The 12,494-nt window shown below is 41.9% G+C and overlaps 1 protein-coding gene across 6 annotated transcripts in view; it reads left to right on the top strand.

Moving 5' to 3' along the window:
* LOC139452196 (golgin subfamily A member 4-like) overlaps window positions 1-11,884 on the top strand; it is a 171,170-nt gene extending 159,286 nt beyond the window's left edge. For all 6 annotated transcript variants that reach the window (XM_071233572.1, XM_071233570.1, XM_071233573.1 and 3 more), the window contains 10 exons: window positions 1,333-1,485; window positions 1,995-2,403; window positions 4,105-4,247; window positions 4,891-4,978; window positions 5,563-5,706; window positions 6,151-6,281; window positions 7,795-8,058; window positions 8,417-8,551; window positions 9,141-9,206; window positions 10,152-11,884. In XM_071233572.1, the coding sequence (XP_071089673.1) occupies window positions 1,333-1,485; window positions 1,995-2,403; window positions 4,105-4,247; window positions 4,891-4,978; window positions 5,563-5,706; window positions 6,151-6,281; window positions 7,795-8,058; window positions 8,417-8,551; window positions 9,141-9,206; window positions 10,152-10,229 (1,611 nt within the window). In that variant the 3' untranslated portion in view covers window positions 10,230-11,884. The remainder of the gene's footprint in view (window positions 1-1,332; window positions 1,486-1,994; window positions 2,404-4,104; window positions 4,248-4,890; window positions 4,979-5,562; window positions 5,707-6,150; window positions 6,282-7,794; window positions 8,059-8,416; window positions 8,552-9,140; window positions 9,207-10,151) is intronic.
* Window positions 11,885-12,494: the final 610 nt, after the last annotated feature.

Here is a 12,494-nt window from a genome sequence, read left to right as displayed (position 1 = left end):
TCTTACCTGGGAAGAGTTGGGGTGGCTCTATACACAGGTCTGGGGAACAATGGAAGCATCTTACCTTCGGCAGCGTTAGGGTAGCTCTATACACAGGTCTGGGGAACAGTTGAAGCTTCTTACCTGGGAAGTGTTAGGGTGCCTCTATACACTGGTCTGGGGAACAGTTGAAGCTTCTTACCTGGGCAGCGTTAGGGTGGCTCTATACACAGGTCTGGGGAACAGTGGAAGCATCTTACCTGGGCAGCGTTAGGGTGGCTCTATACACTGGTCTGGGGGACAGTGGAAGCATCTTACCTGGGCAGTGTTAGGGTGGCTCTATACACAGGTCTGGGGAACAGAAGAAGCATCTTACCTGGGAAGAGTTGGGGTGGCTCTATACACAGGCCTGGGGAACAGTGGAAGCATCTTACCTGGGCAGCGTTAGGGTGGCTCTATACACAGGCCTAGGGAACAATGGAAGCATCTTACCTGGGCAGCGTTAGGGTGGCTCTATACACAGGCCTGGGGAACAGAGGGGAATCTTACCTGGGCAGCGTTAGGGTGGCTCTATACACAGGCCTGGGGGACAGAGGGGACATCTTACCTTGGCAGTGTTAGGGTGGCTCTATACACAGGTCTGGGAACAGAGGGGACATCTTACCTGGGAAGAGTTGGGGTGGCTCTATACACTGGTCTTGGGAACAGAGGGGACATCTTACCTGGGCAGCGTTAGGGTGGCTCTATACACAGGCCTGGGAACAGAGGGGACATCTTACCTGAGCAGTGTTAAGGTGGCTCTATACACAGGTCTGGGAACAGAGGGGACATCTTACCTTGGCAGTGTTAGGGTGGGTCTATACACAGGTCTTGGGGACAGAGGGGACATCTTACCTGGGTAGTGTTAGGGAGGCTGGTTAAACCTACTACACATCATGACATATCACAAATCCTCAGGCGTGATAGTCTCTGTAAAGCAATACTTAAGTCCCTATATGATACGTATCACTATACTTGATTTGAGTGAAATTCTCCATGTTCCTTGTGGCCCATGTCACAGAGAGATCTTAGCACTACAACTATCATAAAACCTTAACCTTTACCTGCAAAAGTCATTGCGCTATGATTGCTTTAAAAAGTGACCCTGACTAACAAAAGGTTGTTGTTGTCAACAAGTTTAACTTGTATGATGTCAGTTACTGAATTGTCTGGTCCAGACTTGCTTATTTACCAGCTGCCATCATTTAGCTGGAATATTGCTGAGTGCAGCGCTAAACAATAAACCAACAAATATGACAATCTATATGAGATGACTACTTGTTGCCCTTACTAACCTCTCCCTGCTTATTGCAGGATGCTTTGATCCACCGGCTCGCAGAGGAGTTGAAGCGGTGCCAGACTGCAGAGAACCTGGCGTCGGTTCTGGAAGAACTGGAACAGTTTGAGCAGGACACTGAGAACGAGGAGTACTACCGCCCTCTCTCCCCCTACACACAGGCCAATCGGGTCTGTACCTCTGTCTGTTCATTCTCGATTGCAGCATTGCCTATTTCAGTTACAATGCAAGCATCACCATGCACTTCACAGAAACATTCCTGAAGATGCTCAATTTGCCCTAAGTTTGCTGTTGGGAGCTTGAAGAAAAACTTTAATGGACCCATTATAGTATTTCATATGTGAAACAGGCAATTTGATTGGCTCTTTTCACTTAAATATTGGTTAAAATAAGCTAACATGGCTAAAGTTTTCTAGTTTAAGTCTGAAAATTGACAAAATTATGGCCTTGTTTTCTGAACCTACTTTGGTGTGATGATTCGGTCAAGCATTACTTTATGAGTTAAAGAGTCAAGTCATTGACTATCATTTTGGATTCTGAATATTTTGCAATTACACGCAAATGTTTCTAGATTTTAACTATTACTATCAGAAATACAGATATGAAGGATGAAAGCTGGAATAACGAATTATTCTCACACATTCTAGCTAGCTCATGTTGTCATTTCTGTTTCTCTCAGGCTGACAGTCCCAGGGCAGGAAAGATCGATGTCAACAGTTTCATTCGCAACCAGAGGAATTCTGGGCGGTGGTCCTCCTCCTCCTCATTGTCGGACAGTCGAGATCTATCCAGCGACACCGAGATCGGGAGTGTTGAGTCCGCCAACAAGAGGAGGCCCAAATCAGCTGACCACCTGATGGGTCGAAGGTCACCATTCCAGGGAATTCTCCAACGCTCAATCAATGCCAACAATCTTAGTCCTCGGGGCAGTGGGGGACTTGTCCACAGTATGAGGGAGAAGTATGGACATCTGCCCGATGCCAGTCACTTTGTGGCCATCACAGACTACATTCCAGATGCCTTGTCCAATACCGGTCATCCAAGTCTGCAGCTCCGACTGCAGGAAGGCGACAAGGTCAAGGTCACAGGTGAGATCTTTTGAATTGATACCTGCTTACGTGCCAGCACATGTCTATAGGATTATTTTCATGAAAGAACTTTTGTTACTTAATTTCATGATTTCAAGACGGGAGAAATTCAGTGAACTTAAACATCTACAACAAACCTGCAACATACTTTGAAGCTGTGTTGCTCTGCAATATGACTTGACATTGAAAGAGATAGTAGAATCTGAAGAAGAATCAGTAGAATTGTGTTTGACTCAAAACAAAAAATTGTCTTTTGACCTGGAAGCAACAAGGTTCCTTTCACCCTAGTCTGCATATTTGCATGTAAGGAGTCAGGTCAGGCCAGAACAGGTCCTCAGTAACCCGTATTTGCCATAAGCTGACTGTTGTCATCTTCCCAAGGCAAGAGAGTTAACTGACTATAAAAGTCCAGTGTCCACCCTTGCCGAACCAGGCTGGTATTATGGAGTTACATTTGGCTGGACTAACGAGTCTATGCATAGTCCAATCAAAATCGTGCAACGAAATCGAAATCTGGTTCGTAAACTGTTGTGCAGATTTCGGTCCATTGCGCAATTTGCAAAGCATGTGCACCGCCAACTCGTTGTCAACAGATAATTTCAAAATCTTTTCATGTTTTTAATCAAGGTGCTCACGCATTGCGCGATGTAAGACCCGTTTTATCACAACATAGACCTTGATTATCGATTAGATCGTCTTGACTGGGCGCCACTGTTTTGTTTGAAATCTGATTGGTCCATAGGAGAAGCTTAGAAGGGACATAACTCGTAATAGCCACTGGTGGCACTACGCTAGAGCCCAGGAATTCCAGGCTTGTTCGGCAAGGGTGGAAACTGGACTTTGAAAGTCATTTAACTCTCTTGCCCGGGACGATGACTGTTGTGGATGAGGTGGTTGCATTGTGCGACCTGGTTGAGTATTGGTCTTCTTGCCCCGTCCTTATGGAGCATTGAATGTGTAAGCAAGGACAGGTTTGCCTTGTCATGACTAGATGAGTAACTAACCACAATAGTCTTACTGAATCTTGCTGACTGAATGGGTGTTCTTCTGTTATGAGGGACATGGCTGACCAAGTCATAGAAAGCTGCAATTCACGGAACAGAGTTGCAACCCACTGGCGTGCCAGACACGTTTTGGTTCGAATCCCAGATTTTCCCTAGTTTTATTTCTAGGTTTGTTAGCACCATGGATGTGCTTGTGGGTGTCACCAAAGTAGTTAACATCAGACATTCATCACTTCAGGACCGCCTCCGTGGTCTAGTGGTAGAGCGTCTGCCCGGAGAGTGGAAGGTCCGGGGTTCGATCCCCGGCCGCGTCATACCAAAAGACGTTAAAAGATGGTACTTGTTGTTACCCTGTCTGGCGCTCGGCATTAAGGGGCTAAAACAAGGACTGGTCGGCTCGGAGTCAGTATACTGTGTCTGAGTGGGGTATTCATGTTAAACTGTGGCATGGTATCTCAGTGAGCTAGCACTATAAATCGGCATCAGTCCAGACTAGTACAAGCAGCCACACAAACAAACACACGTACATGCACGTCGCTATATAAGTGCAATAATCTTTTGACGCGACGTTAAACCCCATTTCACCTCACCTTCATCAATTCAGGCTTTCTTCCCACACATGAAGCTGACATGTCATGATATAACTGAAATACTGTTTAACAGCTTCAAACCCAACTCACTTACTCCTCTGTTGCAGGTCCAATAGATGAGAATGGTTACTATGAGGTGGAGTGTAATGGGCGAGCGGGTCTGGTGCCTGCAACATGTCTCCAGCCGGCAGGACTGGGTTCTAACGGACACCATGGCACACCCAAAGAAAGGAGGTTAAAACATTTGAAGGTAACTGTGAAATAAGTCCTGACATTCTTGCCACTGATTTTCAGTTTTTTTCCCAAAAAATGCAGTGAAAGATTTTACTCATGACCGAATATGTTTAAAGTTTTCTGTATCTGAATATAAGGAATATTCCTGCTATGGTGTCACTCAATGTGTCATTATTGACAATGTAGAGAATAGACAGTCAAAATGGCAAGGAACCCACCACAAATTGCAACAGAAATGATTTCAACTGATTGACACTCAGAAAGTATCTCTGTATAACACATACAAAGTCTACCAAAATTGGACTGGTGGAACATGTCAAATTTGACACCAAAGGTCAGGGGGTTAAGGCCACACTGAAGCATGTATGTGTGATTAAGATTTTTTTAGTTTTTGTTTAAACTGTGTCATGATACATGTCAAATGAAAGATTTTGTATATGTTTCTGTTGCAATTTATGGTGGGTTGGGGCTATATATGGCTAAATTGACTGGACTAGTAGAACTGTTCCATCCCAAGTATCCTAATACCACTGCAATTGTATTAAGCCGTTGATAGTTGTACATCTATCCAACAGAGTCTCACAAGTGCTGAAAGATCATAACACCATTTTAATTGTATTATCCCCTCGATAGTCATCCCTTGTTTCTATCATCGCCAGAACCAGCCAGCTCACCAGGACAACAGCCCAGAGAGAGTGACCGAGATGTACCATCAGCTGCAGGCTCCTCACATCTCCCCCAGACATGGTACGTTGAGAGTGTGGACCTGTCACAATCTTGAAAACATTCGTGTCTGGGATTGTCGGCATGACAAGATGAAGTGTATTAAATAGACTAATATCACTGTCTTGTGTTCTCTACCTGAATGAGAACCTATGTGTCATGTCTCGGTGATTGATGTAAATCACATTCCGTATTGCATTCCACCTTTTATATATTTTAAGGGAGATAACTCTACATTAATAAGAATGACTTAAGTTGTTTATGGGTTAAATCCGGGTGTTATGATTGACAAACCTTAAGGTGATTGCACTGTATGTAGAGATACCCATTGTATGGGATTGAACTGGTTGAATATTTATGAGAGCCTAGGTGACTGCAGTTATCCTCACAGAAAAAAAACATTAATGCTGTCACGAGTCTTCACAGGGTCTTTGCAGGGTCTTTTATGGATGTTTAGCTTAAATGTAGGTCTTCTCTATACTTGAATCGCACACTGTACCTGATGGAGAGTGGTAGGTTGATTAATTACAAGATGCTAGGTGACTTCGGATATTTCACTCACATGGTGACGAATGATGTGTTGAAGTTTCATCATTTCCATCCTGTAGGGGGCAGCAGCAGCAGCAGCAGCCGGTCCACCCCCACCAGTAGCCATGCCCATCATGGCACCCAGACACCCAAACACCTGGTGTCCTCATCGTCTGCACAAACTCGCTCACACAAGCCCATGTTCAAGACCGCCCCGAGGAGTGGTCAGTATATGATCTTTTACACTGTGACAATATTAGTGGAAATAAATGAGGGTGGTTGCTTAGGCGATACTTTTTGGAAAGTTTGTTTACGGGTCTGTGGTCTCCAAGAACAGAAGAGAATGAAAAAGTTAAAATCTGCATAAAAAGCACTTCTTTTAATTCCGCCAAATGCAAACTTATGTCTTGACCCAGAAAAAAGTAGAATAGATAATATTTAAATTACAAGACCAAAGAGACCGGATTGACAATATATTAGATATGTTAGACCAGAAACTTTCTGTTTTCTTGTAAGTGTCTTTCTTCTTACTGACAATGATTTTCATAAAATTCTTTAACTCAATAATTAAACAAAGCAGATGTTATAGATAACACATGAATTTTTTTTCACCCCTTGGTGTTCCTCGAACTGCAATACTTAAAGGTTGAAAATTGTTCCGTACGCAGGTCCACCTGAAGCTCCAAGACAGTTCCATGTGGAGCGTCTGGTTGGCGAAACCGGCGTGATGTTGTCATGGATACCACCAGACCTTGATGAAGTTGGTTGCAGCAACAACTCCCAGGTTGTGGGATACAGGGTGAGATGTGAAACAGTACTCATACATGGAGGATATGGAGTCTTCATTGGGCCCAGATTGTCAGGAAAAGGGATGGGGGGGGGGGGGGGCAGTGTTGAGATTGGCCTCAGGACTGGATTGGAAAATGTTTTTATCTTGCACACACAGACTCACACACACACACACACAGACACACACACACACTAAATAATGTTCAAATTTAGACAAAATATTATTTGTAAATCACGGTGTCATTTTTGTCCTGACTCACACACCTGTAATAAATGACCAGTTCCTTGTAGTCCCAAATGGCGGTGTCATGGAACATGTTTCCATCAGCAACATTCTTGAAATTTGCCCTGATTATGGTCCTTGGTTTAGAATTTGTGACTGACATCAATGTAAACTACCTGGTTCACAGGAGGTCAAGGGGCCCGTTCCACAAAGTGAGTTTAGCGCTAAGGTGATCATAACACCCACTCTGTGACATTGCCTAGCAACAGTCTCGGCGCCAGTGTTCAATTCCCCACATTCAGCTGGAATATTGCTATAAACAGTGTAAAACCAACTCACTCACTCTCTGACTGTTGCATCACACAACATTTACTCTCTGACTTCACTGTAGGTATTCAAGGGTAGAATGGGTACAAAATAAAGTGCCTCCTGACTTTTTCAAAAGTTGGATGAGAATGTGGTAATGAATTTATACCACTGAATTGGATCAGGTGGATGGGCTCTGTGGATCGTGCTTAGATTGTTTCTCCCGGTTCGCCCCAATTATGTTTCTAGGTTTGTCAGCACCATACCCGTGCTCGTGGGTTTCACAGAAGTGGTAAACGTCTGAGACCTGCATCACTTTGGGCTTTCCTCCAATATTTAAGCTGACACGCTGCGATATAACTGGAATACTGTTAAAAGCGGCATTAAACCCAACTCACTCACTCTTAGCCTGGCCCAGAACCTTATTGACAGTCCCATTAATCCATCTCTTGTAAATCCGACAATCAGATTTATCCGACACTAATGAAAGGGTCCATTTAAATCAGTGCTATTTAGACCTGTTAATCCGACAGTCTCGCACTCCGACTCTGACACACCTAATTTGCAGCAGATTGCTGGATTCGCTCATTAATGAGTCTCGTTAATCTGACACAGTGATCAGCGTACTCCGTGGTCATCTGGCCATGAGTACACAGCCCCTTGTTTTGATGGGAGATGACTCGGTTTGTGGCTGCAAATTGCAATGGCTGTAGAGATATACTCGCTTAACAATTAAAATTTAATCCTTTACCAGAAAAAAAATATGAATATTTCATTTTTTATGATTTAATTCCAACCTACATGTATCATTATCTATCGAGTAGTTGTCATTGGTTGATCACAAACTTTGATAATGCTCATTTTCGGTGATCCGACACTCTTGTTTATCTGGCATAATCATATGCAACATGTCAGATTAATGGGACTTGACTGTATAGGGCAATTATTGCTAACTGGTGCTTTAAACAACATTCACTTGCTTTCTGTTTCACAGATCTTCCTGAATGGCCGCCTGTGCCAGCAGCCCTCCAGCCCACACCTGGCCAAGTCTGTGGTCGAGAACATCGACCAGAACCAGCACCAGCACTTCTCCCTGCAGACAGTCAGCAGTGCGGGGCAGACCTCCACCCTGGTGGAGACAGTGTACAAACCCACTGACCTGCCTCGCTGTGGGGGAAGTGAGAATGAGGCTGCCACCGACACAGATCTGTCCTCCATCTTGTCCAGTCGCCATTATGACCAGGGACAGAAGAGACTGGTGAGTGAATGACCCTTCAGAGGATAAGGATCTTGTGCAAGATGCTTCCTTTCTGGTAGACTTGGATGGTGATTGTGAAGATGTGCATATAATGAAGTTATAAAAATGTCCATAATATTTTACATTGATTAATAATGTAAATGTAACTGCCGTTTGGAAACAATTTGTTTTGGCTTTAGAGCTAGTTATTATTAGCTAGGTAAATTATGAAATATTTTTTATTGTACTTGACTACTATCTTAAATTATTTTTTAGATATTCAAATATATTGTGCATATAACACATATATGGCTAAAAATTGTGAAAGAAATTGAAGTTTGTTGTGTGATTTTTATGTTCTCCTTGTTTGTACTTGCAGTTTATGGGCGTGTACGACTACGACCCCCGGCACCACTCCCCCCACGACTACACAGGGTACGAGTTGGCATTCAGGGCAGGAGATGTGATCGAAGTATTCGGTCAACTCCGGCCTGATGGCTTCTATCATGGCCAGGTAACAACTCACTGTTGTATCACTTCAAAAATCCCAGCTCAGACACTGTAACTGTACTGATCGATGTACAATGAGTTTTAATAGATATTCATAAAATGTGCATACTGAAAATAGATCAATGTGTAATTTATTGTGCATTACTTGTTATAAAAAGTCACTGATGAAAGTATATGTGATCCAAATCATTTAAAAGTGTTAGTTTTACCTTACCTGATGCTACACAGTGCTGTAGCTGTAGCGTCTGGTAAGTATAAAAACATTGCATTTAATCAGAATGCTCATTTTTTCATATCCTGTTTATGCTCCCTTATTGAGTGCACCATTTATGGTAACAGAGACCTGACCAATTTATCTGTTTGTTTTGTGGACAAGTCTTCCCTAAATTTTGAAAAAGTTAAAAAATAATTAATAATCGAAAGCCGTGTCTGATTGATATCTTCTGTTTTTTCTGTTTGTTAACTTTAAATGATACATGTATGTTTTTAAAATATATTTTGCTTCACAGTTGGTGCACCTCTGGTTTCGTCACTTTGCTTTTGTTACATATTCAACAGGAATCTGATCATCTGAGTTACTTGGTTTGTTTCAGATTAGTGGCAAGAGAGGTCTTGTGCCAGCGAGTTTCCTTGAAGAAGTCCCGCCCCCTCACAGACCGGTGAGTTACCTACCTTTGCCCTGTCAGCTATCATTTGTTATAAGCTGCATTCATCAGAACTCCAGCGATGTCATCAGACTGAATCATCTCACTCAGGCCTGGCAAACTGTGGTTGATGTCATGAGCCATGGTTCTAGGGTATTTATCGTAATGGATACAGATGGATGACGTGTGGTCTATGGAAGTTATCTTGTGTTCAGAGATGTCAGGTTTTGTCACCCTGTGTTCACCCTGTGTATCAAGTACTGTTTTATCAAGGTCAAGGTTGGATTTGGTTTTGATCAACCCGCCCTCAGCAATATTCCAGCTTTTTGGCAGTGTCCTGTATTTAATCTGGACCAGACAATTCAGTGATCGATATCTGGACCAGACAATCCAGTGATCGATATCGTGACCAACATTTCACGCTATCCACCAAGTCCTCCAGTCTGACCATCTGATCCATTGGTCTCTTCTTGAGGCCAGCATTGGTAGCTAGGGACCTATTCTAACCTGGAGGGGGGCACGGGTGGCCCAGTCGTCAAAGGTGCCGCGATTCGCTGTGCAAAGTTGCGTACCTTGGGCATGCCAGAAACCTATGATTGTGGGTTTGAATCTTGGTTCACTCGATTATGTTTCTAGGTTTGTCAGCACCATACCCGTGCTCGTGGGTTTCAACGAAGTGGAAAACGTCTGAGACCTCCATCATTTGGGGCTTTCCTCCCACATTAAGCTGACATGTCGTGATATAACTGGAATACTGTTAAAAGCGGCGTTAAACCCAGCTGACTCACTCTAACCTGGAATCCACACAATGAAGGTCAAGGCTTTCCTTGTGTTAGTTCATGAGTAAGATCAGCTTTATCTCCAGTTGCATGGCATGGAGCTACATTTAATCAAAGTTTCGTTAGGATCAATTTGCCAGAATGTGTTATCTTTTATTTAAAACTTCAGGTTTCTTTTCAGGTGACATCAGGTTCTTCCTCCAATCTTCATACTCCACGGTCGACCAACAGCACACTGCGACGCACACCTCGCTCATAATATAGACATAGTCATGTTGACAAAACCTCACAAGTTTGCTTTGATCACCAATTTGCATGAACCATGTACAAAACTTGCATAATTCACACCTTCCATTGCCTGCAATTTATTGGGACAGTTTGATTGGTGCTTTTAAACTCCACTGCTAATGTTTGGGCAACTATCAACAGGCAGTGCTCTCGTTGGACAGTTTTAGCTTTCACATGATTAAGGATGTCACTGATTGGTTGAAATTTGCCTATTTTGTGAGGTGTTTGTTGAGTGGCTGTTGTCATTGGATACCCTAGTAAATACAAATGCCAAAAACAGTTTCACAATTTTGATACAAGGGTATAACATATGATAAATTATGTGTGTATTTGCTGGTTTTCATTGTGAAAAAAAGCTCACATCTGAAAAATTATGTCATTGAGTCACTCCTTGCAAATTGTATATTACTGCAAGGTGTTTCAACTCTCTGAATATCTTGATCTTCCAAAAAACATGAATGGTATGTTTTAAAAAATGGCAGCATTAGAGAAATGGCAGTTCTGTTTGAACGTTTCATTGCTGGGGATCAGCATCATTTAATTCGTCAGTACAATTTTCTCAAGGTATTGTGCCAAAGTTTTGCCAACATGACTTTCCTTAATTCGTTGGATAACTTTTGACTTTATATATATACCGATCTTGTTGTAGAAGTTGCAACATTGATATTAGTCGTCTTCTTTCCAGATAAATGACTGTTATGTTCAGACAATAATTAATCTGGCTGTAGGGAAACTACGTGAAATTGTGTGTCATTAACTCAGCTTTGCTTATTTGTATGCTACTCATCTGTTAATATGAATTTATTTATTGAAACAGAATTCCACTGAAATGTTGTTAAAAAATGGTTGTTAACTCATGTAGATAAATACTTTGTTGATATATTGCAGTTAATCTGTTTTTTGTTTCAAGTTTCATTGTACATGACTAGAATAATTGTGGACCATATTTTGTTGTAATTTGAAAATATCTATTCAAATATGCTAATAATCAAATTTGAAATTTTACAATATTATATTCTTCAGCATTAAATGTTTGTATTTGTTTCAACCAGTAAGTATATCACTATTCCAATATGTTATTGCAGTTACCTAAAATATTCATTTCATTCTTAACAGAGTATACATTAAAGTTTGACTTTGTCCAAATTGTGCATGGATACGTATAACGTTTGTGTTGGTGCAAAATTTATGCTTTAATTTTTAAGTGAAGATCCCATGTTATATTACTTGAGTTCATTTATTTCCTGAAAACTGTCAATTTCTTGGAATGTTGTAAACATTCAGTTTTAGCAGCTACTGTGTAATAAATAATAAAACACTACGAGTCAGGTCATTGTATAGTTGTACAGAGTTGTTAGGAGAATAGTAGCCCACTGAATGACTCTGATATTAGACGTCACTTGAATGTCTTCCCGAGAGGAAACAGAATCCCGTCATCTGCTTGTTGACAGATTGATGGTTCCACGAGTTTTGATATGTTTATAATCATACTGTAATATACGGTTTGTATTTTGTTGATGATGTAATTATGGATGCAGTTGATCTATGCAAAATAATTAGAGGCAATATGTATGTACTTATTTTTAATACAATGCTCATACAAAATTAAAAACAATGTAAACATTATGATGTGTTCTGTTGTGATGAGGGACTGGTCATTTACTGATTGGTGTGTGTTTGTGTGTGTTTGTTTGTGTGTAAATAACACAGTGAAAGAGGTGGGGTTGCTAATATTATCACAACTTTATATGGGGGGAGAGAAGCAGGAAAAATGACAGGTTTGGGGTGGTTTCATGATCATGATGTCTGTTCATCTATCTTCCATCTGTTTTCGGGGGCACGGGTGGCCCAGTTGTCTGAGGCGCCGTGATTCGCTGTGCAGAGTTGCGTCCCTTGGGCACGCCAGAAACCTATGATTGTGGGTTCGAATCCCGGTTCGCCCCCATTATGTTTCTAGGTTTGTCAACACCATACCCGTGCTCGTGGGTTTCACCAAAGTGGTAAACATCTTAGACCTGCATCACTTGGGGCTTTCCTCCCACATTAAGTTGACACGCCGTGATATAACTGGAATACTGTTAAAAGCGGCGTTAAACCCAACTCACTCACTCACTCACTCCATCTGTTTTCTGTTTCCAAAACAGAACTATTATGGTGAATTTTTCAGGATGGAACTTGCTGTACAGATCAGCCTAGTGGTGAACTGATGCCTTTTGATGATTTGGGATTTTAATTT

The sequence above is a fragment of the Haliotis cracherodii genome, unplaced genomic scaffold, assembly GCF_022045235.1.
Source record: "Haliotis cracherodii isolate W230 unplaced genomic scaffold, xgHalCrac1.p SCAF_9, whole genome shotgun sequence".
NCBI lineage: Eukaryota > Metazoa > Mollusca > Gastropoda > Lepetellida > Haliotidae > Haliotis > Haliotis cracherodii.
The sequence above is the reverse complement of the archived record's forward strand: the minus strand, read 5'-3'. Positions and strand labels throughout refer to the sequence as shown.